The sequence below is a fragment of the Chelonia mydas genome, chromosome 3 (assembly GCF_015237465.2).
Source record: "Chelonia mydas isolate rCheMyd1 chromosome 3, rCheMyd1.pri.v2, whole genome shotgun sequence".
Taxonomy (NCBI): Eukaryota; Metazoa; Chordata; order Testudines; family Cheloniidae; genus Chelonia; species Chelonia mydas.
Window position 1 is genome coordinate 117,411,873 of NC_057851.1, and position 27,998 is coordinate 117,439,870.

General features: G+C 41.8%; 2 protein-coding genes across 6 annotated transcripts in view; one reads left to right on the plus strand and one right to left on the minus strand.

The window, feature by feature from the left end:
• LOC102936907 (solute carrier family 22 member 2) overlaps window positions 1-2,145 on the plus strand; it is a 32,910-nt gene extending 30,765 nt beyond the window's left edge. For 2 of the 4 annotated variants that reach the window (XM_037895102.2, XM_043544292.1), the window contains one exon: window positions 654-2,145. Coding sequence is in view for 2 of the 4 variants with exons in the window: in XM_043544292.1 (XP_043400227.1) it covers window positions 654-660 (7 nt within the window). In the remaining 2 variants the exon portion in view is untranslated. The remainder of the gene's footprint in view (window positions 1-653) is intronic. The other 2 variants (XR_006290048.1, XM_043544291.1) reach the window with 2 other exon arrangements.
• On the minus strand, window positions 5-27,997 carry SLC22A2 (solute carrier family 22 member 2). Of its 2 annotated transcripts, none has more exons than XM_037895101.2 (11): window positions 27,505-27,997; window positions 20,395-20,498; window positions 18,060-18,214; window positions 16,318-16,486; window positions 12,792-12,906; window positions 12,122-12,228; window positions 11,730-11,944; window positions 10,596-10,704; window positions 8,980-9,092; window positions 7,014-7,113; window positions 5-105 (listed from the first exon to the last, which is right to left on the minus strand). In XM_037895101.2, the coding sequence occupies exons 1-11, from the start codon at window positions 27,919-27,921 to the stop codon at window positions 54-56; spliced, it is 1,656 nt and encodes a 551-aa protein (XP_037751029.1). In that variant the 5' UTR covers window positions 27,922-27,997; the 3' UTR covers window positions 5-53. The 2 variants fall into 2 exon arrangements, with proteins under 2 accessions (XP_037751029.1, XP_007065754.2); XM_007065692.4 differs by lacking the exon at window positions 5-105 and adding an exon at window positions 2,668-2,786.
• Between the last annotated feature and the right edge of the window lies 1 nt (window position 27,998).

Consider the following 27,998-nt stretch of genomic DNA (forward strand, 5'->3'; position numbering starts at 1 on the left):
ATCTCTGTAATCTCCTCCCCAGGCGCTGGCTCTGGTGTGAAGTCTTCTCTGGGTCATCTCCTAGCACTAGGAGGCAGCAGAGGCCAGGCTTCTTCAGTTTCCCTCCTAAAGAAGAAGGCAGAACAATTTGTCCTCCCTGGACACTCAATTACAGACCTAAAAGTCAGAATTATTCAAAAAAAAAAAACTTCAAAAACAGACTTCAACGAGAAACTGCAGAACTGGAATTAATTTGCAGAACTGGACACCATTAAATTAGGCTTGAATAAAGACTAGGAGTGGATGAGTCATTACACTAACTAAAAACTATTCCCCCATGCTAATTTTCCCCCTACTGTTATTCACACCTTCTTGTCAACTGTTTGAAATGGGCCTTCCTGATTATCACTACAAAAGTTTTTTTTCTCCTGCTGATAATAGCCCCCCTTAATCGATTAGTCTCGTTAGTTGGTATGGCAACACCCATTTTTTTCATGCGCATGCGCTCTCTCTCTCTCTGTGCGCGTGTGTGTGTGTAATCTCTTCCTACTGATTTTCCACTGCATGCATCTGATGAAGTGGGCTTTAGCCCACAAAAGCTTAAGCTCAAATAAATGTGTTAGTCTCTAAGGTGCCACAAGTACTCCTTGTTCCAATTTGTCTCTGTTCTCTAGGTTTTGATGCTGCCCTGTGGGTGACATGGGGAATGAAGAAGTGCTAGGCACCTTCTTTGGGTCTCTTCTAGAAGCAGGGAATAAGCCAATTCTAGACTCATCTGGATTCCCTCTCCTGACCGAAAGCCAGGGAGAAGTTCAGACTTAATTCACTGCAGATTTGGGAGTTGGGATTCTCTTGATGAGGCCCTCAGCTCCAAGGTAATGGACCATTTCAGCACATAAGGGAAGGCAAGCAAACCTTGCCCACCTCTGCTGCGCTGCAGGGAAATCCTGGAAACAAAATAAACCTGATTGTGAAATCCTGGTGTAATGCAGCGTGGCTGTAAGGCTGTATGATTGCATCTGTGGGCCAGCCCCTACAAAGAATCCAACAATTCTACAGATCCGAGAGCTAATGATTATCCTGGAGCTAAATGCTGGAGGCATTTGTCTAGTGATGTTGTATGTGGATATGAACTCACTGTGGCAGGAGAAGTGGGGTTTGACTGGTGGGTGTGGCACGGATGATAGTCTTAAAAACAGTTATCTCCCATGCAGACAGGGACGCTCTGTCACAGCTTGGGGAATCTTCAGGTCTAGAGGCAGTTAATTACTAAGTGAACGCTAGCAGCATGTCTATTCCAGTCCTAAGCCAACGTTAGACGGCTTCTAAAGACTGGCCTTGCATTTGTTTAAACTTTCTATTTGTTTTCTACAGGGGATGTTTTAAATCCTTTTAACATGGATGTGCTGGGCAGGGGCCTCGCTTGATCAAACTTTTTTGATGAGATATTTCTCTAATAGCTCTTTTCCTGAAGAACAATAAGTTCCCGCACACAGTGTGGGTGAAGAACAATGCTGATTTTTATTTATTTATTTATTTGGTCTGAGGCGTCGTCAGACCATTCTACACATCTCTTCCTTCGGGCCTGAATTGTGGCTCGGAGTTGGGAGCGATCAGAAGGTAAACACAAAGCCACAGATTAAATCACATGTGAGATGATGGATGTGATCAGAACCATGTACAGGAGGAGAGCTACGCTTGGCTTTACAGTACCACGGTGTATGGGGGATCCTTCAGTCACAGAAGCCCTACTGCCATGATTCCCCAACTTCTCAATATTTCAAAAACCTGGAGATCTTTTGTGGCCCATCTCTCTCCTAGTCCTGATCTCACAGCTCCCCTGTGTTACTTATAGAGCAGGATTATGTGAAACAGTAATATTAGGAAAGTAATGAGGCTAGATGAGCATGAACTTTCTTTAATGCAATGGGAGCAGCTTCTTGGTACCATCCGCCCACATCCATTTGGTGTCTGTCTCCTCTCCTGAACTGAACGCCTTTACAAAGGTCAGTAATGACTCACCAGGTGTACTGCAGCCCCTTCTCTGCTCTGTTCTCTCCACTTTACACTTTGGCTCTGTGTATTCCTTGTTTGCCCTCCAAATTTTGTATTCTCTGCATAGTTGATTCTGGTGGAATTTCTATCAATAAAGCCTTGAAGATACCATACAGGACTCAGAGAACTGTTTATTTTTGAAATAGTTGGCCTACAAATAACCCCTGGAAACCGTAAGGCCATGTCTACACTAGGGAGCTTACAGCAGTACCGATGCAGCTTCGCTGCTGTAAGATCACTCATGTAGCCGCTCTATGCCGATGGGAGAGAGCTCTCCTGTCGACATAATACAACCACCCCTACGGGCAGCAGTAGCTAGGGCAGCGGCAGATTTCACGCTGCCGCTTATGCTGGTGAAATGTATGTTGCTTGGGGGAGGGGTGTGTGTTTTTTCACACATCTGAGCAACATAAATTTTGCCAATGTAAGTGATAGTGTAGACATGGTCTAAGCGTCCTGGACTGAGCTACAGATAGTAGCAATGATCAGTGGTGGAAGACAGATGTGCGTCACAGATGCAGCTCTGTGGACGATAACCAGCGGTCTGTTGTCTTAAGGATGTGTAGCAAGTATTAGAGCAGATAAAGAAATTATGACAGTAGATGGTGTGTGTCATATAAATGTTCTGTTTTCAGTCTATTAATGTGTCATCAAAGGCTGGCCCTGGGAGAAGCAGCTCTTTAATTTAATTAGGTGCAACTTCTGTTGTTGAAACATGCAAGTAAATCACTTCTTTTTTGCGCTTTCTTTGTCTGTGGAAACAAAACAGAAAAGGCAATTGGGAGGAATAAGGAAAAGAACAGGTGCTCCCCCAAGGAACAAAAAGAAGCGTATCTTCTACTCTGATTAAATTAAACGAAAAACTAGTTTGTGGTTGGCAAATAAAAAAACTGAATCTCTGAATTCTTTTCCAGACACAAACAGAGGAACTAACCTGCAAAGGAATCAGATTGTTCTAAGGTCCCCTTGCATTGTCTATTTCATAGCAAAATATAGGCCTTTATAAGAAACAACCAGGTGCTTTTCATTTAAAGGACCGTAAGTTTGCACCAAGTCGTAAAGAATGTATTCAAACTTCCCAGCTAGGCTACACACCTTTTCTCACACTCCCCTCTGACTGCTTTGGAGTACACATTGTATGCAATTAAATATGGATTGGTGGAGAAAACTGTTTTAACAGTGATTTGTGATCAAGCTAACAAAATGCAGGAAATGCCAACCGAGGACTGACATTCAGCACAAATGCTAGAGCTATCAATAGTGTGTTAGCCTTTACTTTCTGATTTTTCCTCCATTTTGCTGGTGTTACCACCAAACCATTTTGCTGGTGTTACTGTTTAATTTAAGCAGTGTTTTGTGTTGCTGAGAGAAATAATTCCCTGGGATGTTTTATAAAGCATAGATTTTTATCTAGAGTTTTGTCTGAGCAAAAATATATGCAAGTAGAAAGGTTGGGGTTTTTTGGGGTTTTTTTTGTCTATTATATGGCATCAAGTTTTAACAAGGTGATTTAACATTGGAACAAGCTGCCAAAGGTTGTGGCGGATTCTCCATCTCTTGAGGTCTTCAAGACTAGATGCCTTTCCGAAAGATCTGCTTTAACCAAACACAAGTTACTGGGCTCAGTACAGAAGTAATTGGATGAGATTCCATCGCCTCTGATACACAGGGCCTCAGACTTGATGATCTAATGGTCCCTTCTTATCTTAATTTATGAAAATGTATACGTGATAAAAAGTAGCTCCAGCTACTGAGAAACTACTAACTTGTTTTCACATATATAGCTATATTATACACACAAACACACACACACAAAGTTAAAAGAGCATTCAGGTTGCAAAGTTAACCATGCAAAATTTAGGAAATTTGCCTGTGGAACCTTAATTTGGCCCCTTGTGCCTATGCATTATGAGATTGTCTGTCTTTAATTACATGATCACATATTAATTTGTTTAGAGAAGTTATCCTTTGTGGACAATCACTGGAAGGTGATTGAGTCACACACTTTGCCAGGGGGTTTCACAGTATTTGCTGAGAGCAAAGAAATGGTGAGACTTGGGAATCTTGGGTTCCATTCCAGGCTCTAGAGGGCACAGACTTTTCTGCCAATTCCCCCTCTACCCCCTTCCCCACCCCCCATGTGATCCCTTCAGCCTCACATGCTCCAGCCTGCCCCATGCCAGTCCTATATATTTCCCACCCTCGACTCCTTGCACCAGTTCCGTTCTCCTTACCTAGCTAATCTGAGTTTACATTCTTTAGGCTTCTCATCCTAGTTCCAGTCTATGTGTCCAGTATATCCTAGTTTCACCTCTCCTGACCCCACCCTTGCCCAGCCAATCCCAGTCTCCTCGCCCAACTTCTAAACCAATATGCCTCTCTACCCCATATTAGCTCCAATTGCCTCCACATATTCCCCATCCACACTGACTCCCACTCCCTGTTTCCCTACTCTTGGGCTCCTTGTCTAATCTCTGAGTCCTTCCCTTGTTTCCTTGTCCCAGTCTCTTTGCCCAGCCAGTCCCAGTTTTCCTCTGGCTACTCATCAGATCTCTCTCCTCACCACCTTCTCTTCACCCTGACTGTTTCTCAGGCCCAGTTGCCCTGCCCAGACAATCCGTCTTCCACCATCTACTGGCTCCCAGTCCCCCTAGACCCCACTTCCAGCCCCGTCTTCTTGCTCAGACAGTCTCCCTAGCCAGGGTTCCTTGTCCTAATCTACAGCCATTGCTTTTGTTCCCTCCGAATCTGTTTTTTTGTCTGGCTTTTGTCCCCGTTGCATTTGAATCAAACACCTTCTTGAGCAGTGGGTCACTGAGAGTGCAGAAAGTCAGGGTCCTTACTCTCAGTTCAGGTGCTGGGGCCTGGCCCAGCCCCACAGCAGCTCAGAGCTGCAAGTGCAGCAAAAGTCCTGCTTGGCCCCAGGCTGGAGCATGCCCAGTGCAAACCGAATCTTTGGGGAATTTACTTGAGAGTCTCAACAGAGCATGTACAAACTGCAGTTTTTCAAAGATTTATAATTTGGCCGCATTTGGGCAGATTTTCCTCAGAACAGCACAAGGCCTGTCCCTGACACAAAGGCCACCACTACCAAATTCCTTGCCCCAAAGCATGGGGATGATAGAGCTTTGTAAAGAGAGGGTACAAGAATTTTTTAACATGGGCAAAATGTTTCCCACTAGCTTCATTCTTGGAAATGGCTGAATCATTTCTCCCCGAAATTTGGCCAAGTTACAAACAACTAAAACCAGGGTCTTATAGTGCAAAGAGTCAGGAAACCCCAATCATAGGCAGCCTGCCAGTCCCAGCTTCCTATTTCAGAGATATGCCGACGTTGCCATTTAATCATCATGGCATATGAATAGCTTCTTGGAGGGTCAAATTCACCACTATCCGCTTGTTCCTTCTCCTTATTCTCTTCTTTCCCCATCAGCCACAGCCGGGCGTAAATGAAAGTGAATAGCACCACATTCTCAGCTGATGTCAATGGAGCTATGCCAGTTTACAGCAGCTGAGAAACTGGCCCGTAGGGGAGAAAGAGAGAGTGTATGAACATGGGCTGGGTGAATACCACGCTGTGTTTTCCAGGAGTATTTGAACACATTGGCTTCAGCCCTGCTTGTTCTTTTTTAATGGGAGCTGTCCGTGAGCATTTGAGCAACTATTTTGTTTGCACAAATGCATATAAAAAGTGGAAAACACATGGTAAACCGGCCCTACTACACTTATGGCACATTTTAAGTTGGCATCCATTAGTATTCTGAGTGGAAAGGATGTGTCAAGCAGTGTCTAAACTATATCAAATGTAATTAGGGACTGTTTCCCCCAAACTCCTTGCCCTGCATAAGGGCAATTAAATAAGCCAAACAAGAACCTGACTTTACCTTGCACAGCTATGACCTCGGCTTGCGTGTGGTTTCCCTGTCACTGAACAAAATGAGATGTGAACTCTGAACACAGCCAATGTACCTTACGCTAGTCCAGCTTTTCCCTAGGAATGCTGCCTTTGCGTCTTTTATGTAACTTTTTTCCTGGTGGTAGAAAAGGTGAATCGGCTGCCAAAACTCACTGCCAAGGCCCTTTCCTACTACAAAGACACGGCACTGAATTAAGCCCTGGGTTCAAAAGTCACCTCTAGCTCTTCACTGTTCCCTTTTATCCATGACCGCTGCTATTGCTGTGACAGCAAAGACTTCATTCCACATGCCTACAGACAAAAGTTTGCTGCCTCTCAGTATGTAACGCACGTCACTGTATTGAACAGCCAACGTCAAGGTCACAGCGTTTCAAATTCCACGTAAAACAAATTTCCTTTCAGATATATACTTGTGTACAGCTCGAGTAGATCATGCAGTGTAGCCCTGATACTGCTATCCAAAGGCCAGCTAATGACCTCTATTATTTGTTCTTGGAATCCTGGTAGGCAGGAAGTACTGTAGTGCTTTGCGATTGCAGCAACAAACAATCTGAAAATAACAAAATGTTTGGTAGAGAGAAGGGGATGGCAACTCAAAATGATCTGAACCATAAAGTGGACCATTGGGAAAAACAAAAACAGATGCCAATATTTTGTAGTTGTGAAATACTGTATCACTGTGACTCCTGATGTGGGTGTGGTACGACATGTTACATTTAACACACAAACTAGCCAAACCACTACAAATTTATCGGAATACCTAGGAATAAGGATTCCACCCTCTCCACATTTTGTTAAAACAAGCCTAAGAATAGCAATGACATTGGGAGCCTGGATTAAATAAAATGGTATAATTTAAAATCTGCTATCCTGCCAACCGAGTGGAAAAACTTTGCGTAGTCTTTTCAGGTATTACACTGTGCCTGCAGTCTTCTGCATTTCTGGGGCTGCAAAGAAGACCAACAACAGATCCTTCCAGGGATGTACAATGAAATGTTGTTTTGAGGCAGATTTTGTTAAGAAGGTTTGATACAAATTTCTCTCAGGCTGGATGGTACTGTACCTGTGCATGTTTTCAGCATCTTCTATGGTTTCAGGCAAAGTTTTCCCTTTGGTCTCAGGTAGGAGCAGCACTAGTCCACCATCGATTAAACCAACCACAGCTTGGAACAAAGATCATGCAAAAGGATTAAATTTGATACAAAATACAAAGTGAGCATTACATGGTTTAATATTCATTTGTAGCAATGATTATGAATTTGAGTCAAAGCTGCCTCTGCTGAATGAGTAAGAAGGCTTTAAAGAAAAGCAAATGGCTTCTGGTTTTTATCCAAGTTCCATTTTTTCAGTAGGCACTGCTCTTATTACCAAGGCCCTTCTGAGATGAGAAAAGAGAGGCTGGGCCACTATCTCAGATGTGGCTTAGCCCCTGCACCCCTCAGAGGGCACAAAGGAGCCAGATTCTGGCTCCAGCAGGCCAGCTGAGAATCCCTCTGGTGAGGGGACGCTCCTGTGCCACCAGCTGCCTCTTCCCCACTTGTTGGCAGAGGAGGTGAACTCGGAAAGGGAAGGGGTGGCACTCTGCTACATCAGTCCTCCACTGGGGTCTGACCCCTTCGGGACCATGTGCCAGTGGTGAAGGCCTAACCTAATTTAGCTGGTGTATCTAACATATTGCAATCATCTCAAATAAAACTCCAACACTGAGCCCACAGTGAAAGAAAATTAAGTGCATCAGGGCATTTCTAAGCCATGACATTTAGTGAATCTTTCTGTCATGAGAACAATAGGGAAAAATACACTATATCTCCTAGTGCACAATATTGTCTACTAGGAAAGTTCTCTTACACTATTAGTGAATGAGGAGACCTCACTCCGACTCCATCCCTTTGCCTAGGCAATCTGTTCCTTCCCTCCCACAACCACCCACCCTAAATCCTTCAGACCACCCACTTTCCATGAAGTGTTGCAGAGTCTCGTCTGCTGCTGCACACGCTGTCTGTTAAAGGTTTCATGAGCTGGATACACCTCCAACATTGTTGCTTGGGTGCTAGGGAACTATAGTGCTTTCCTTAGCCTTATCTAGGGCTTGGAGTCCTTTGGAGAATCATCACTGGCTGCTGTGGGGAGCAGGCTGGGGTGAATTGGTTGTTTCCCTCACCTAAGGACTCATTGAAGCAACTGGCCAGTATTCATGGACAGCCCAGTAGGCCAAGAGGTAAGGAAGCATGGTCGAATGGTTAGGATGCTGACTTAGGAGACCAAGATTCAATTCCCTGCTCTGCCACAGACTTTCTACCTTGCGTAAATCACTTGGGGAAGTGTCCCCTTCTGTCCATGCTTTAAAAAGGATGTTGATAAATTGGAGCGGCTTCTAAAAAGTGCTACGAGAGTGATTTGAGGTCTGGAAAAATCTGTCCTGCTGAGATACACTGAATAAATTCAGCTCCTTTTAGCCTAATGGAAAAGGTTAAGAGGCGACTCACTGGTTCATGGTCTCTAAGTACCTACATGGGGAAGAGATTTCTGATGGTACTGTGCTCTTTATCGGTCAAAAGCATTCCATGATCCAATGGATGGAAGCTGAAGCTAGACAAATTCAGCTAGAAATAAGATACAATTTTTTTTATGTTGAGGGCAACTAACCATGGGAATAATTTACCTAGGACATAGTAAATACAGAAACAAGGTGGGTGAGATAATATCTTTTATTGGACCAACTTCAGTTTGTGAGAGAGACAAGCTTTCAAGCTTACACAGAGCTCTTCTTCAGGTCTGGGAAACTAACTCGGTGTCACTGCTATATAAAAGGTTGAACAGATTGTGCAGCTGTAACTCTCTGAGTACTTTTCCCAGACCTGAAGAAGAGCTCTGTGTAAGCTTGAAAGCTTGTCTCTCTCACAAACTGAAGTTGGTCCAATAAAAGATATTATCTCACCCACCTTGTCTCTTTAATATGCTGGGACCAACACGGCTCCAACAACACTGCATATAGTAAATACAGTCACTCTACAATACAGAACTCTTACCAAAAACTACAAGTGGCAGCTCATGCCAGATCTCTGCCAGTCTGTAGACAATGAATGGAGTTATGATCCCACCAATATCACACATGGAAGAGCAGACAAGTACTCCCAGGTTCCTAGAAAATATATGTACATGAAATGTTCCCCCATTATTAATTTGTTTAAAAAGCGTTCTGCAGCTATTCACTTAAACATTTTTAGCAATGCATACAGAAGAGTAGGCAAGCCATTCCTGTTAACAATACTAGGAGGGATGTGCCTAATCTGTTGCATATTGCAATGGTAATGTCCCCACCGGGATATAATGAGAACATAGTAGGCACTAGTGGGCTGTCCAGAAGAACTTAGGAATCGGTTTGTGCACTAGGCATTGGTCTGAGACCTGATCTTATTTAACATCTTCATTAATGATCTGGGCAGAGGGGATAAATATCTTAATGAAATTCACAGAGGATATAAATTGGGAAGAGTTGCAAAGATTGGTGAGGAAATAAAATAATAAAAAGGAACTTTAAAAAGTTCACCTCTGATTGGGCTAATAATAGCCAAGAGTAATAGGATGCAGTTAATAAAAAAAAAGGGTGAAATGTCAGGCAAATCTTCCAGTGAGATGTACTAGGAAATGCAAGTGTTCCTTAGGTGGTGCAGTGGAAGCCCCGTGGTTGTGGAGATATAAATCTAGACTGGATAAAGCATTACAAAAAACACTCTAAGAGATGGACAAATGTCCTGTAGGTTTTCTGTTCTTCCTTGTATAATACCTTCATTTAATCAGGTTTTTTTGGAGGGGAGGGGAAAACGATGAGGCCAGAGGAGGCGTTGAAATGATTTGTGACATACACTTCAGAAACCTGCCACCTTTAGTCTGTGGCACTGTCCTCCAAGTAGTGTGAACTGAGGGAGGAGGAGGCAAGGGCAGAGAACAGAACCTGGGTGTCTTATGGCACCATGGCGTGCTAGTTGCTGGTTATCGGGCTGCTGTTCACATTGTTTGAAATTTTTTTTTTGGTGTATTTTGTAAATACAAAATCACTTTGTTTGGGCACTACATGGCCAGCAGCTTCCCCTCCTGTAGCAATAGCCTCCAGCCAGCCTCCATTGGCAATCCTCAGGCCCCAATCATTCTCTCCTGGCTTGCTTCCACTAGATCTCTGATGCTGCAGCTTTTTCATTCTTCATTGGCTCCTTTTTCGCCATCTTCTGGGGGCAGCCTTTCGGCATCACCACAGCTACAGTCCTGAATCAGTCTTAAAATCAGCCAGTGCCAAAAGTGTTTCACGTCCCTGGCCTAGATGCTAAATATCCATCTATAGAGTGTTTATTCTCAAATCCAATCCTGTGTTTTGTGGTATTTGAAACAACTTTTGCAGTGAATGTTCTACATGGAGCTCTGCTCCATCGGGCCTTGCAATGTATTTGGATAGGTTAAGGTGGCCCGCTATACTGTTTAATTTTGAATGAAACTTCTGTCATTTGATAGACACACTATTCTATTTTTTCTGCTGTGCAGTCTGTGGCTCTAACATGTTTCTGTGATACCCTTGAATCAGTAAAGAGAGACACTTTGCACTCTTAGCCATCACCTTGTATGCTGGATTCATAGAAGACGGTGCACCCACCTGAGAAATGTTGGGTACAGTTCTGCATTTACTAGGCAAACCATTTCATAGCACATGGTAATTCCCATTCTGCCCAAGCAGGCTGTAGTAATTTTTAGCCAATAGATATCTGGAAGGAAGTCACATGTTAGCATTACAGTGGTGGTTGTTTTTTTCTGATCGTGTCATAAAAGAGTATGAAAGATTGCATTTAGTGAAAACCATACAGCACAGGAACCCCACAGGGGCAGCTATGAATGGGTTCTCCTTTCACCCCATATCAGTTTACAATACTAGTACTTCAGAGCATCTTAAGCATTTTAGATTTGTCAGTGTGCTGTATAATCATAAAGTAACTGACCCCCACAACACTCCTGGGAGGTAGGATAAGTAGTGATCTCTTAGTTTCCCTATTTGTAAAATGAAAGCAGCAAAGATAGTCACTTCTCCAAGGGTCACACACATGGACCTAGGATTAGAACTCAGGATGTCCTAGCTCTAGCCACAAATGTAATTGATTAGCCTACATCCCCTCCTCGTATAAACCATGAAGTGTCCGATCACTGTTTTAAAATGAGTTTGTTCTGTCAGCTGAGCTCAGTTTTTGGGCTGTATGTAAAACTTCAGGGAGGATGTATTATGTCTTAAGTGACTAGTAGACCTGAGACTATACATATAAAAGAGTATATTAAATCTTGTAAGAGCCTGGTGTCTCTCACTGGGCTTGTCCATCAGATTAGGTCTGTACAAGTTCTTTGTGTGTGTGCAGATCCAAACTTTGGGGTGTGCAAAGACATGGCTGCCCAAAACAGTGTGCTTGTGAACTTGCATGTGCAAACTTACAGGCTGAGTTGATGCCATTTGGGAAATTTAGCCCATTACGTGCCCCGTTTTTCAGCAGTTGCGTTATTAAAAAGCAATTAGAGAGGGGAAAAATGATTGGTAATTTTTATCTTCACCGATGTTTGTGAGGAAAATACCTATAATTTGTTTCCACTGAATTGCAACACTGATGTGGACTACAGTAGCAAAAGTGGTCTTTTCAGTTCTCCAGAACAAGAACGAACACACACACACACTCTCTCTCTCTCTCTCTCTCTCTCTCTCTCTCAGGGGTAAGAATGACACAGACTAACAAAAACTTGAGTAACTCACTGTCTGGGATGAAAGCTGTAAGAAGGCAAGCAGCCCCTGCCACCAGATTTGCTGCAGCCCAGGGATAGCGACGGCCAATGCGATCAACTGTGAGTATGAGTATGAGGGCAGCTGGGAATTCAACCAGTGCAGAATAGAAGAAATCCAGATAAATGTTCCCACCAGCAATCCCCATGTGCATGATGAGCCCCTGGTACAGAACAGAGCTTGTGAACCTAGGCAGAGAGCAGAGCCTAACTGAAGTCAAGTTTGCAAAGGGATAGATTATTCAAAGAATTAAGATGCATTGCCAGTCAAGGGCCATATGGGGAAAACAGCCAAAGTAACTATGTGTGGGAGGGGTTGGGGGTGGTCTAATGCTTTGAAATGAAAACTGCGTTACCCTCCCTTACCAAGTGTACATCAAAATGAGTGTATGTTTCCTTATCTGAGGTGTTCTGACCAGGTCTAGAAATGAAGGGCTCAGCTTTTCCCCATCTTCCTCTTCAGGGTTGAGACTCTAGGAAAGAACCAGAGAGACATTAAGGAAGAGGTTAGGGGGTGAGAGTCTGGGGAGTTTGGCCTTGTTTATTTTCATTGAATCAACATAAACATCATTGTTTCTGGAATTTTAAATCTACCAATTAAGAGTCTGTCTGCAAAGTAACCAAAAACCGAGGGGAATTGTGAACACTTAAACAGCCCACCCTTTCCCCCAGCTGTCTGTCTGTACCAAAGCCACCTCATTAAATGAAGTAACATTTATTTTTAAAAATGATAAATGAATAAAAGATACTTTGGAATGTTCAGTCAGATGTGATCTGGTTGGTTGAATGCTGCTTGATACTTTATAAGAGGAAGAACTCATTTTGGCTATTGGAATAGTTATAGGAGTCTCCATTCATGTGAGTATGTTCTTTTAATATCCGAGGCTTTCACAAAAAGACAACCACTCAACTCCTCTTTGCAGAGTTGCAGCACTTTGGCTTGTCATTTTGCTCCCTGGTCTGGATTCAGAGCAATCCTAAATATATAGCATTGTTTGCTTGTAATTACACACCCAGGAAAAAAATACATGATCACCTGTAAAGAGGGAGGCACCTTTTTCCCATTTCCCTTGGCAATACGGTTAATAATTTTCATGGCTTTGTCATTTCTCTGTTGAGCTATCAGCCACCTGGGTGACTCTGGCAGACACCTGCAACACAAGCAACCAGGCACAGGTACGTGGAAACAAAATATATGTCACTGTAACACTGTGTATTCAGACTAAATTGAGTTTCTGTTGATAGGACATTAAGGGGTACAGAACACCCATAACTCCAGCTGAAGCCATGGGGGGAAGGGGGTTGAGGATGCTTAGCTACTCTCAGGTTCATCATTTCATTGTTTCCAAGGTCACAAGGGGCCACTGTGATCATCTACTCTGTCCTCTTGTATAACATAGGCCAGAGAACTCCCCCAAAATAATTCCTAGAGCACATCTTTTATAAAAATGTTCAATTTTGATTTAAAAATTGCTAGTGATGGAGAATACCCCACAACCCTTGGTAAATTGTTCCAGTGATTAATTATCTCACTGTTAAAAAAAAAAAAAATCGCATCTCTTTTCCAGTCTGAATTTGTCTAGTTTTAACTTCCAGCCATTGGATCTGTATAGATTGAAGAGCCCATTGTTAAATATTTGTTCCCCATGTAGGTACTTATAAACTGTGATCAAGTCACCCCTTAACAAAGAGAAGGCTAAGTTAAACTGACTCAAGAAGCTCAGTCAATATAAGGCAGGTTTTCTAAATCTTTAATCATTCTTGTGACTCTTCTCTGAACCCTCTCCAATTTATCAACATTCTTCCTGAATTGTGGACGTCAGAACTAGACACATATTCCATCAGTGGTCAGACGAAGGCCAAATATGGAGGTAAAATAAACTTTCTATTCTAACTTGAGTCTCCTGTTTATGATGACATCATCTGGCTTTTAGAAAAAAATCATTTGCTATATTTTGAAATAATGTAAGAAAATGCTGTCCAGAAATACGATAAGGGGTTGCCATTTTTCTAAATTGTGAAATTGTGATGAAACTTTTTTGCTGAAATTCTGATGAAATAGTCAACAAAATGTTTGCAGATTTGTTCCATTTATTTATTTATTTTATTTATTTATTGTCTGCCATTTTAAACCAACAGAATCATAAAAATGTTGGGCTGGAAAGGACCTCGGCAGGTCATCTAATGAAACCCTGAACTGAGGCAGGACCAAGTGTACCTACACCGTCCTGGACAGGTCTATGTCTAACCTGTTCATAAAAGCCTCCAGTGATGAGGATTCAACAACCTCCCTTGGAAGCCTCTTCCAATGCTTAACTACCATTATAGTTAGGAAGCTTTTCCTAATATCTGACCTAAATTTCCCTTGCTGCAGATTAAACCCATTACTTCTTGCCCTACCTTTAGTGGACATGGACAACAGCTGATCACCGTCCTCCTTCTAACATATTTGTTTAAGAACTGGTTGGACAAACACAAGTCAGGGATGGTCTAGGTTTACTTGATCCTACCCCAGCACAAGGGGCTGGACTTGATGAACTCTAGGGATCCCTTCCAGCCCTACATTTCTATGATTAGGTTTGAAGGATGCTATCAGGTTCCACTCCCTTTCCCTGTCACTCTTCTTTTCTCAAGACTAAACATGACCAGTTTTTTAATCTTTTCTCATAGTTCAGATTTTCTAAACCTTTTTCTCATTTTTGTAGCTCTACTCTGGACTCTCCAGTTTATCCACATCTTCCCTAAAGTTTGGCCCCAAACTGGACACAGTACTCCAGCTGAGGCCTCACCAGTGCTGAATAAAGTGAGACAACTACCTCTTATGTCTTATATATGACACTCCAGTTAGTAACTCCCCAAAATTGTATTTGCCTTTTTCTCATCTGCATCACATTGTTGACATATATTCAATTTGTGATTCACTATAACCCACAGATCCTTTTCAGTACTATTACTGCATAGCCAGTGATTCCCCATTTTGCATTTGTGCACTTGACTTTCCCTTCCTAAGTGGAGTACTTTGCACTTGTCTTTACTGAATTTCGTCTTGTTGATTTCAGACAAATGCTCCAATTTATTAAGGTTGTCTTGAATTCTAATCCTGTCCTTCAAAATGATAGCAACCCCTCCCAGCTTGATGTCATCTGCCAATTTTATAAGTATACTCTCCACTCCATTATCCAAGTCATTAATGAAAATATTGAATAGTACTAGTATTTAAGAGTACTAAAAATATGCTCTTAAACTAAATGAGTAACTTTTGAAAAGTTACAAATCCCCTTTCTCACCTTTCCCACTGCTTAAAGACACCCATGTTTCAAATGTTAAACATCACAGCTAGAGATGGGTCTAGAGAAACACCCTGGAACTCTGTGCATCGGGTAACAGTGGGTGGTGGGGAGTTCAAGCCCAAATGTGCTATTGAATTTTGCAGCTGGCCCATAGCTCTCTAATGGATCAAACGGAGGCCTCCAGATTAAAAAAACCCCAAGTTTGGAAGGAGTGGGATGACATGCAAAATTCAGACCTGGATTTGAATCCCGGCCCCCATCTCTAAATAAGCCTAGAATAGTGACCTAGTAGCTAATGTTTTATTATTGCCATTCTGAGGCTGAATGTACGGAGAAGGTGCTGGAGATGCAGCACCCTTGCTATGGATGATAGAATGGAAGAGAGTGTCTTACACTGTTAGGTAACAACCTCTTTACTCATTAACTACATTGAGTGCTAGATTGACCATAACACTGCATTCATGATATGGTAGATTTTTTGTGCGGAATATTCTAAAATTTCAGATTAGCTGTCTAATCAGGTGAGAAGTAGATCTCATGGAAAAATGGAATTTCCATCCCCTGGGAACCTCCAATATCTCAACATTTCTTTTCATCCTGAATCAGGAAGAAAAGTCAAAATATCAAAACTTTTTGAAGAACAGGTTCCAAACAATTTCAATTCAAAAAAGTTGAAACATTTTGTTTTGGCTCAGGTTGACATTAGTGTGTATGTGTCTGCCTTAGCCACTGTGATGCCTTATGTGAGTTGTTCTGGGTTCTTCATGCCCTCATTATCTCCTATAGGCCATGCACCCTGGTTGAACTACATCTGTTATGATGCAAGATGGTCTTTTCCTGTGATTGATTCTTATGGGACTCCCATGATATACTGCAATGGCTCAGCTGCAGAGAAAGACTGCCATGCATCATGGGAGATGTAGTCCAGTTGGAGAAGAATGGCCCATGGGAGAACCAGGGAATGAGAGACCTGAAACTACAAATACCATGAGTCAACACCGTGGCTTTGGTAGACACACAAGTTAATGTCGACCTGACATGAAAAAGAAGGTTTCATTTAGATTTTTCTAATGGAAAGTTCTGTAGAAATTGATCCTTTCCTGTGAAAAATTTGAATCCTGGTGAAAACCCATTTTTCAATGGTAAAATGTTACAGCTGAACCTTTTTGACTAGCCCTAACAATAAACTAAGGTTGTCAAAAGGAGCTTAAACTGTAAACTAAAATCTCCATTTTGTATTTTTGCTCTTGGGTGAAATATAAATGTGCTTACCAGTAATAGAGCAAGAAGAAGAAGTTTGGCAGAGTAACAGTGAGCTGCAGCCATCTCCAGTGAGGAATCATATAAGCAATAGCAGAGAGTACGAGGAGTCCGACAGAAAAGGCTACTTGGTAAACAATTCCTACTGTCCTTCTATAGCTTAAGCCAACAAATTCTGTGACTAAAAAGATAACACAAATCAAGGTAGAAAATAATCAGTGATAAATCAATTTAGAGATTGGAGAACCTAGATCCCCTAATTTAAAACCATTTAAAATTTAATAGATTCTAGAATTTATGACGTTGTAAAATTTCTGTCCTATCTAGAAGCCTTAACAGCACTTTAAACTGAGTTCTCTTCAATAATGTATAATAACTATTTAAAAATCAAATTCTACAAACTGGTCATGTTTCATGAACTTCAGTTACATAGACTCTTTGAAAAATTTGGATGTTACTAAACCACAGTCAATTTCTAACCGTGATTTTGGTATCTAAATATTTACCTTTTTAAATGAATACCGCTAAGTGGAAAATGGCAGTAGATTTAGAGGTGAGGGGGGCCAGGGGAGGAGGTAGACAGCTTGTAATTGATGTTTCTTGAGAATGTTGTGTATGTAGTTTAATAGATGTCGATGTATGGTTATGTGGACTTGTATTAGAAGCTGTTTAGTATCATTACTGTGTGCATATTTAATTTTTAGGTTTCTTTTTTTCAGAAAGGGCTTGGTGATATGTTCTCATTTTGAGATTACAGATGAAAGAAGAGTATTTATTGTGTGTCAGAGTTAAGGGTGTTGGGTTGTGACGAAATCTGCGTTTCTTTGTACTTGATGTGCACAACAGGTGAAATCCCATCCTCACTGAAGTGAAGGGGGGTTTTGCCGTTGACATCAGTAGGGCCAGGATTTCACCCATTAACATGTTATGTGGACAAAGCATTTAAGTGCTTTGGTTTTCTAAATGTAAAGAGGAAGCACAATATTGTCATGTAGTAACCTTACCTTGTCTGGAAATACGGTTTTTTATACGGTCTCAAGTCATGGAACCCCAAAAAGTCTGGTGAACAAAGAATTCAATTTGGACACTACATTACTCACTACCTTTTGAGGCCAGCCCCGCTCGGCCTGTACGGCTATGTGTACGCTGCAGCTGGGAGCAGGTCTCCTAGCCTGGGTAGACAGATGTGCTTGAGCTAGCGTGCTAAAAATAGCAGTGTGGACGTTATGACATGGCCAGTGACGCAGGCAAGGCACCTAAATAGAAGCCCGCCCACCCAGCCCCTTCAGTCCATACTGAGGTGGCTAGCCCTGGGTCTTCCTGGCCTTGCTTCCAGCTGTAGGCACACCCTTAAAATGTAACCTGCCTTTGACAGCATTTCCAATTAATCCATGTCCCTATATGGGTATTTATTTGAACATATGCTTGTTAATGTGGGAAGGCACAGTATTTTCCAAAACTGTCTTATTCCAATATGCGTAGGCTTCTCAAAGGCTTAAGGAAGAATGCCAGGTTTTTAGATCTGAAAACCCTGCTATTGTGACCTCTGAAAAGAAAATGTGATTTTTGACATAAATCTTGGTTTTGAGCATAGAACTGCAGTTTTTCAATGAATAAAATGAGCTTAATTTTTCTATGTATTACCCAGTGAGCTAATAATTCCTTTCATTCAGCTGTGTTAGAACAAATCTGTGCAGCCCTACTTCTACACCCGGGGCTTTATTCCCAGAAGTGGTAATTGCAATCCGTCTTACTCAGTACGTAGCCTGTTAACCAGCCTCCCTTGCTGACCAGTCCTTGTATGAAACGATAGATCAGCATCCACATGTAGCTTGGTGCAAAGGCCATGAGAACTCCAGAAATGGAATTGACAAGGATTGTAATTAAAAGGCATAATTTACGACCAAACCTGCGGAGAAACAAATGTATCTGTGATCGTTATATGCATTACATCATGCAAAATACAACTGAAGAGCAAACTTTCACGTGGCTGAGTCATGCTTGTTGCAAAGCAATACTTTTTGAATTCATTCTATTGAAAGAGCTGTTATTTTCTTCTACCAAGTTTTGTTCAGAGCAGCTTCTCAGGTACATATGGTTTAATGTTGTACTGTAACACCTGGAGTCCTCATCTAAAGAGAAAATTGCGGATAGAATCATCCATTCATTTTGCTAGGGAAAGAATACTGAGAAATGCTTGTCTGGCCTGTTTCTGTAGCACCCACAACCATTGTGGTTAATTTCCCACTCATTTTCTAGGGTACCCTCTCCTGTGCCCATATATGTGCATAATAATCGAGAGGGGAGAAAGCCAAGCCACTCTTGTGCCTTTTTAGATATTCTCAAAGTCCAAGTTGTGTGACACATAGCAGACAGCAGCTATAGTTCCCTGGGTTGCACAGAGGAAGCAAGAATTTTGCAGAAGTGATGCTCTTTTCTGGGGTACAATCCTGAATTGGGGATTTTAAAAGGAGGAAAATATGTGCTGCAATCATTGTTTAACTCCGCTGGCCTCAGCTGGGTGAGCAAATGCCAGGCAGCCAGTTGTGACAACCTAATCCTGGGGCTGGTTTGTCTGCTGGGGCGGGGGCTGTTCTAGTTTACACTGGCTGGCTATGGCCTTCAACAGTCCTGTTGTCAATTGGGCATAGCCAGAGCACAGAATGCCCCGTCCATGCTTCCCCTCGCCCACCACTTGCCCTCTACACTGAGAGCTGCAGCAGGGGAAGTTTCACAAAGGAGCCATCTATTCCAGCTCTGTGCCTGCTGGGGATTCCCCACCTGGCAAATTCTGGCCAGTTTCGGCCCTCTTTTTTGCCTGTGGAGAGGCGACAGCTAGAGTCTCTGTCCTTATATCTCCTTTTACCCACATGATTTCCCCGCTGCTTTTAATGAAGGCAGGAATTGCTTTGTGGTTCCCCTCCACCAAGATTTTCCCTTTACAATGATCTTGGTGAGTTCTTCCAAACTGCTTTCACCCATGTGTTTGCACATTTTCTTACCATAAACACTTACTGACCGGGCTAATGGGCTCTGGAAACATCCTGTGGTGGCTTACGCTACATTGATCGGTAATAGTTCTTCTATGCTACAGTAGTTTCTCCATTGACCTATTCAGTGACGCTAATTTTTGCCTCATTCTGATCATCCTTCCCCAGATATAGTGCTCAGAAATTTCATATTGGGCCTGCAGCTGTCTCTCCATTGGTATCCTAATGGCTCCACTGATATTCAAAAGCAAATGTTTCCAAAAGAAACAGGCTTATTACAATGCTGGAAAGACATTTTGGTTTGGTTTAATGGAGAACTCTTTATTTAGTTATTTGATTTATAAAAATGTACCATCAGTCAAAACTCCGCATCCCAATCCAATAAATGTACACTAACAAAAACAGCAGAGTGACAAATGACAGCCAAAGTAAATTTCTTTTCCCCTCAATAACATCAGCAGCTCAAGTCACTCAGATGCCCCCTTCCATCAAATCCTGCGTAAGCAGGTCATTTTGAACTATGTCCTAAGGGTCAGCCAACAGGGCTTTGCAAGACCAACAGGAAATTCCAGACTCAAGGTCCATCTCCTAAGAATGCCCTAGGGGCCTTCAGTGTTCCAGATCTGAACTGCAGGGGCAAGTGAGGAGTACTATAGCTGATCTCAAACATTGCATAAGAGGAGAGGTGGTCTTCATGGTAACCAGGGTACAAAACACACAAAACTTTATAGATCAAAATGAGCACCTTGGATTTTGCCCAGAAACCAGCTGAGTCTATGAATAGGTCTAATATACTCCTTTGAACTAACACCTCTAAGAAGTCTTATTTTGCATTAACTGAAGCTTCTAAATGGCAGTTGCAGTGATCCACCCTCTCTTCCGCTCCTGGCTTCTGGGAAATGACATTTATATAGATCCACTGATCAGAACCATATATTTTAGGAAATAAAATATTTTAGCTGCCAAAAATGACTCCATTCTAAGGGACTGAGTGATCTTTTGAATTAGTTTTTCAGTGCGTTCGTTTTCCCCTTCAATCATAACTGTTTAAAAATATGAATGTTAAATACCCAAAGTGAATGTTTCATCCCACACGTACCTGTCTGCTATGTAGCCGATGCTTAGGGAGCCAATAAAAAATCCAATGTTCACGCAAGACTGAAAGAGATCCAGCTTCCAGGAGTCCTCACACACCAGGTTAAACTGCAGAGGCACATCAGCGTTAGAATAGGGAGGACAGACACTCCCTAACATTAGACATGGCCCAGACATTTTGAGATATGATGAACCCACCACACACACACACACACACACACACACACACAAAAACAAAACTAGGAAAATTGTCCAGAAATGAAATGACCCAATACTTTTAACCATCATAGCTGAAATACATTTTGTCCAATTTGTATCAATTTCCAGAAAAATACTGCCCTTGTTAAGGGTGAGGGCCCAGGCAGGGACACGTGCATACTGGAGATGAATGCATGGCTGCACAGACCGGAGGGCTTGGCACCCTGCACCCTTGGGAGGCTGTTCCAGGAAGGAGGTGTGCTGGGGAGAGATGGACTCCACCTCACACTGTGTCGCCAACCTGGTGAGGAGAGCTTTAAACTAGGGTTCAAAGGGGGTAGGTGACAAAGGTCTACAGGTAAGCATAAAAAAATGTGACCTTAACAGAGGGCTAGCGGTTTGGGAGGACAAAGTTAGTATAGGGTTGTCATAAATATAAAGGGAAGGGTAAACACCTTTAAATCCCTCCTGGCCAGAGGAAAAACCCTTTCACCTGTAAAGGGTTAAGAAGCTAAGACAACCTCACTGGCACCTAACCAAAATGACCAATGAGGAGACAAGATACTTTCAAAGCTGCGGGGGGGGGAGAACAAAGGGTTCTCTCTGTCTGTGTGATGCTTTTGCCGGGACCAGAGCAGGAATGCAGGTCAGAACTCCTGTAAAAAGTCAGTAAGCAATCTAGTTAGATTCTGTTTTGTTTAAATGGCTGATAAAATAGGTTGTGCTGAATGGAACGTTTGTGTCTTTTTGTAACTTAAGGTTTTGCCTAGAGGGATTCTCTATGTGGTGATTCTTTTACTTTTTCTTTAATTAAAATTCTCTTTTAAGAACCTGATTGCTTTTTCATTGTTCTTAAGATCCAAGCGTTTGGGTCTGTGTTCACCTATGCAAATTGATGAGGATTTTTATCAAGCCTTCCCCAGGAAAGGGGGTGTAGTGCTTGGGGGGATATTTTTTGGGGGGGAGACGTTTCCAAGTGGGCACTTCCCCTGTTCTTTGTGTAACACTTTGGTGGTGGCAGCGTTTAACCTAAGTTCGTAAGAATAAGCTTAGGGGGTCTTTCGTGCAGGTCCCCACATCTGTACCCTAGAGTTCAGAGTGGGGAAGGAAGCTTCACAAGGGTCAGAAGAGCAACAAGAAAGAAATCAATGGGGAAAATCTGCTCGACATCTTCGATATCTATACACAAATGCAAGGAACATGGGGAATACATAGGATGAACTGGAAATATTAGTACATAAATTAAATTATGACAACTGACATCACAGAGGCTTGGTGGGATAAACCTTGTGACTGGAATATTGGTCTTGTAGAGTGATATAGCTTGTTCTGGAAGGAAAAAAGGGTGGAGGTGTTGCATTATACATCAAGAATATATACACTTGTTCTGAGGCCCAGAAGGAGGTGAAAGCCAAACCAATTGAAAATCTCTGGGTAGGGATAAAAAGAGAAAAAATAGGGGTGATGTCATGGTAGGGGTCTACTACAGACCACCATATCAGGGAAAGGAGGTGGATGCAACATTTCTAGAACAAACAGAAATATCCAAACCAGAAGATATGGTAGTAATGGGGGACTTTAACTACGCAGATATCTGTTGGAAAAGTAATATAGCAAAATTTCTAATAAGTTCTTTAAATGTACTGGGGGAAATTTTCTGTTTCAGAAAGCTGAGGAGGTAACCAGTGGGACAGCCATTTTAGATTTGATTCTGACTACCTGGGAGGAATTGGTGGAAATCTGAAGGTGGAAGGTGACTGTGAAATTATAGATTTCAGGATTCTAAGAAAGGAAGGAGTGAGAGCAGCAGAGTCTAACAAACTCAGAGAACTGGTAGGTCAGATCCCATGGAAAGAAAATCTAAGGGATAAAGTCATTCAGGAGAGCTGGCAGTTTCTCAAGGAGATGATATCAAAGGCACACTTGCTATCCTGATGGAAAGGAAAGATTGGAATAATAGTAAGAGGTTAATATGGCTCCAGCAGGAACTTTTTAGTGACCTGAAAATCAAAAAGGAATCTTACAAAAAGTGGAAACATGGATGAATTTCTAAGGAGAAGTACAAAAGAACAGCACAAATGTGTTGAGACAAAGTCAGAAAAGGCTAAAGCAAAAAATGAATTACACCTAACAAGGGAGATAAAAGGCAATAAGAAAGAGGTTCTTTAAATACATTATGAGTAAGAGAAAGGCAAAGGAAAGTGTAGATGCTCTACTTAGTGGGAAAGGAGAGCTAACAACTGATGACATCAAGAAAGCTGAGGTGTTTACTGCCTATTTTGCTTCAGTCTTCACTAAAAAAGGCTAATGATGACCAGATACTCAGCACAATTAATATTCATTATGTGGGAAAGGAATGCAAGCCAAAACAGGGAAAGAACAGGTTGAAGAGTATTTAGATAAGTTAGATACATTCAAGTCAGCATGGCCTGATGGAAATTCATCCAAGGGTACTTCCGGAACTAGCTGAAGCAATCTTCAGGTTTCAGAGTAGCAGCTGTGTATTTTCCACTGAATGCATCCGATGAAGTGAGCTGTAGCTCACGAAAGCTTATGCTCAAATAAATTTGTTAGTCGCTAAGGTGCCACAAATCCTCCTTTTTTTGAAGCAATCTTGGAACTGTTAGCAATGATCTTTGAGAACTCCAGGAGGATGGGTGAGGTCCCAGAGAACTGGAGAAGGACAAACATTGTATCTACCTTTAAAAAGGGGAACAAAGAGGACCTGGGGAATAATAGATCAGTCATCCGAATTTTGGTACCTGGAAAGATACCAGAACAAATTATTAAACCATCAATTTGTAAGCGCTGAGAGGATAATAGAGTTATAAGGAATAGTCAAAATGGGTTTGTTCAGAACAAATCATGTCAAACCAACCTAATTTCTTTCCTTGACAGAGTTACTAGCTTAATGGATGGGGGGAAGCAGTAGATGTGATGTATCTTGATTTTAGTAAGGCTTTTGGCAACCCCACATGACATTCTCATAAGCAAACTAGGGAAATGTGGCCTCAATGGAATTATTGTAAGGTCAGTGCACAACTGGTTGAAAGACCATATTTAAAGAGTAGTTGTCAATGGTTTGCTGTCAAACTGGGAAAGTGTACCTAGTGGGGTCCAGCATAGGGGGGTCAGTCCTGGATCCAGTACTATTCAATATTTTCATTAATGACTAGATAATGGAAGAGTGCACTTATTATATTTGCAGATGACATCAAGTTGCGAGAAGTAGCAAGTAATTTGGAGGACAGGATTAGAATTCAAAACAGCCTTGACAAATTATAGAATTGGTCAGAAATCAAAAAGATGAAATTCAATAAAGAAAATGCAGTGTACTTCACTTAAGAAGGAAAACTCAAGTGCACAACAACAAAGTAGGGAATAACTGGCTAGGGAGTAATACTGCAGAAAAGGATCTGTGGGTTATAGTGGATCACAAATTGAATATGAGTCAACAATGTGATGCAGTTGTGAAAAAGGCTAATACGTTTCAGGGGTGTATTAAGAGGAGTGTTTCATGTTAGACATCAGAGGTAATTGTCCTGCTCTACTTGGCACTGGTGAGGCCTCAGCTGGAGTACTGTGTCCAGTTCTGGGTGTCACACTTTAGGAAAGATGTGGATAAATTGGAGAGAGTCCAGAGGAGAGCTACAAAAATGATAAAAGGTTTAGAAAACCTGACCTATGAGGAAAAGGTTAAAAAAATTGGTCATGTTTAGTCTTGAGAAAAGAAAACTGAGGCGGAAGGACACAAGTCTTCAAATTTGTTACTGGCGGCTATAAAAAGAAGACTGTCTCAACTGTTCTGTGTCCACTGAAGGTAGGACAGGAAGTTAATGCACTTAATCTGCAGCGAGGGAGATTTAGGTTAGATATTAGGAAAAACTTTCTAACTATAAGTGTAGTTAAGATCTACAATAAGCTTCCAAAGGAGATTGTAGAATTCCCATCATTGAAGGTTTTTAAGAACAGATTAGACAAACATCTGTCAGGAGTGGTCTAGGTTCACTTGGTCCTGCCTTAGCACAGTGGGCTGGACTTGATGACTTCTCAAGGTCCCTTCCAGCCCTAAATTTCTATGATTTCTATTATTTCTCTGAATAGCATAATTACTTCTCAGGGTGAGGGTGTAGGGGGAAAGAGGAGGGAATCTTAAGAAAATTAATCTGCCTGTAATTTTGGATAAATTTGGAAAAATGTCTGAATCTCTATCGGTTTATCTTGTCAAACCTGTAGACTTGGTGGTTTGTTCACTGCAGATTATCTAGCAACTGAAATGGTGTGATGCTGCGGAGGTGTTACTCGGCTTCATTCTCATCTATATGTAGTGACTCTGTATGGAGGAAGTGTCCATCAGTTCTGCCTTGGAGTTAAGCATTTATGGCTTTGATTTAGGAGTACATTACATTTTCGGGCTGTTCTGTGGTATCACCCTGATGCCTTTCATTAGTTTTAGATTGGCTTATAGGGCTAGGCAGCACCATGGGGGTTTGCACTGCTGCTGGACACTAGGAGGCTTGTCCACTGCAGTTTTCAGCAGCAGGTAAAGATATTTTCAAACTCTGAGCTCCTGAACTGAGCTTTAACCCGGCAGCTGTGAAGACAGTAATGGTTGTGGGATCATCCATGGGCTACTGGCTGTGGGTTCATATTTGTTGCTTAATAGAGTCTTTAGGTGTGATACAACAGGCCCTGCCAGAGTGAAGCTGAGCAACCTGCTCTCAAACTCTTAATTAGTATGGGCACAAAGCCCAGTGGCAGAGTCTACTTCACTTTTACTCACGGCAAGCATGTACTCTGTAACTTTGCTGCGACTCACTGAGCAACAGAAACATAGGGTATGTCTACACAGCCCACAGCCTCCCAGACCGGGTCAATAGACTTGGGCTAGTGGGGGTCATGCTCATGCTCTAAAAATAGTTGTTTGTAGACAGAGCTTTTAAATTGCGGCTCAGGCTGGTCTCTCATCAATGATCTCTCCAGGTTGAGGGGCTGTCTCCAGCCTTGGCCAATGCCAGAAGCTTCAAAGGAAAGTGAAAACCTTGAATGTTTAATACTGTATTTCAGGCACAGTTTTACTCTCATTGAAGTCAATGGCAAAACAGGAAAAGGACCAGGTATTAGGTGGGGGATGTCCTTATTTTCTGCTCCCCATCCTTAGAACACTTCGTCCATATAATTTTATCCTAGCTAATGTAAGAGCAGATATTGTTCTTGCCCATGTGTAACCTTTTCTTAAATTCTTATGCTCTTTGCCTCAATAACATCCTACAGCCATGAGTTCCACAGATTCCACTTTACCCAATGTTTAACTCACGCCCTTTTATTTATGTGTGTTGGTGTTTAATTCAACAGTATTTTCTCACATTCTCATTTAAGAGAAGGGATAAAGCATGCACCAAGACTTCTTACCATTCCCCACTGCTTTATAGTATCCATCACATCTGCTTTTTCTCATCTCCCTTCCAAATTAAATCATTGTAATCTCTTTAGCCTCTCGCCCTGTGACATACACCCTCCCAACATGCTCCCAATCATTTCTCTGGATCTTTGCCTCTTTCAAGGGAAGATTGCCTACAGGGAATGCAGCATCGATGCAGATTAAGCTTTATCTCACTGTGTATACTGGCATTATGATAGTGTGTGGACTATTCTTAGTCTCCTTCTTTATAGTACTTGATGTCTGATTGGCTTTCTGGAGTTCACAGCACAAATTCAACTCTCAGCATATTGCTTCAACGTATTTGTCTACATTAATAGTGACAATATCAGGCTCTTATGTAGCATTTTTCATCAGTAGATCTCAAAGTGCTTTACATAGGAGATAAAGTATTTATCCTCCGTCTTACAGCTGGGGAAACTGAGGAATTGTGAGGGGAATTCACCTTAAAAGGTCTTCATGGCGCCTTCCCCCTTACAACTTGCTCACTTTGGAAACTGCTCAAGACAGATGATCACTTACAGGTTGTATTCTCATCTTGAAGAATGGAGCAGGGGAGGCATCTATGTTAACTAGAGCCAGTTGAATTATCTATTGCAAATTAGTTATGTGACAAATGTAGCCTTTTTCTCTGTTTGCAGCTCTTTTTTAACTTATCCCTATTATCTATTACTGTATTTGTTATATGTAAATATTTTCCAATGTAAAAAATTTCCAATTTTGTCTTCACTGTGTCTTTGACATTATTTATTATTCATGTGCAAGATCAGTCAGCTAGGTCATGTGTAAAGCTTTTATTTTGTTTAAAATGTCCTTGGAACTTATCAGTGTCGAAAAAATGGGTGAAAATTGGTGCAAAAAATTAGCTTTGCAGTTTTCTGAGTAAATATTGGGGGTAAATATCACTCTTTCCCCCTGTTTATTAAAAACAACATTAAAAACCCATTTTTGTTCTGAAATGTAGTCGGGCACAGATTTTTGTTTTCATCTATTTTAGCATGAAAAGTAGTTCACTAACTTGTATTTGCTTTAAATGCTGCTAACTTTTCATGCTATCTGTAAAGCTGAACCGTGCACAGATGACCGAAACATTTAAACAAGAGAATAGCAAATGATGAAATGTGCATAATCATTTGTATGGAAATTAATGAAACTTTCAGGATTTGTGGACATTTTATGAATAAACTTCGTCTTCTGACTACTCCTGAAAAACTAGTAATATGACTCTGCAAATAACAGCACAGTGTACTTACCATTTTCCCCCACAAATATATTCACAGATCACTGTTTGTACCCTTCAACCAGGTCTAGTGTTACCATTGTTACTGGGAGTTATACTCCATCTATGCACGCGCTGAGATGAGACTATTAGCTGGCATAAGTGTGTCCTCCTTCAGAAAATTATTATCTGGGATTTTTTCAGTTTGCAAATAGCTGAGTAACCATGGGCTGTTGCTGCTTGTTTGTTAGTCTTACCTGAGTCACGATGGATGATCCTGAAGAATCGTAAACCCAGCCATCTTGACAAGGGGTGAGCGGGATACTGCTCCTGTTGCCGTAACCAGTGAAGTTTTCTAAGGGGTTTGTGCAGCTGAGGCCGGTTGTGTTCCAGTCCACGTTGTATCTCCTGCACTGACTAGAGAAAGACTCCCCATGTCTCCCCTGCTCTGGAACGGTGTAATTCAGCTCCTCTTCTAGACTCCAGCCACATCTGCTGCTCAACTCAGCAACTCCAGGGCTGAGACAGCGGTGTTCTGGACTGAACCCGAGGAAGACGACACCCACATAAATAGGGGTGAAGGAGGCAGACAACAGGCATAAGACAAAGAAGGCTCGCTTCTGGAACAAGTCAAATTCCCCAATATGCTCTAGAATGTCATCTAAGGTTGGCATTTTTGCATATGGCAACTCAATTAAAATAAGTAACCGGGCTGCTCTTCACAGCATTGCTCTGTATTTAGTTGGTAGCA

What these genes read in the sequence shown, in the direction of transcription:
- SLC22A2 (XM_007065692.4), bottom strand. Translation starts at nt 27,921, where the DNA reads ATGCCAACCTTAGATGACATTCTAGAGCATATTGGGGAATTTGACTTG. An exon ending in GATCATCCATCGTGACTCAG is followed by an intron (nt 20,499 to 27,504) that starts GTAAGACTAACA and finishes GTGCCTCTGCAG; the next exon opens with TTTAACCTGGTGTGTGAGGA. An exon ending in TTCTTCTTGCTCTATTACTG is followed by an intron (nt 12,907 to 16,317) that starts GTAAGCACATTT and finishes CTTGTGTTGCAG; the next exon opens with GTGTCTGCCAGAGTCACCCA.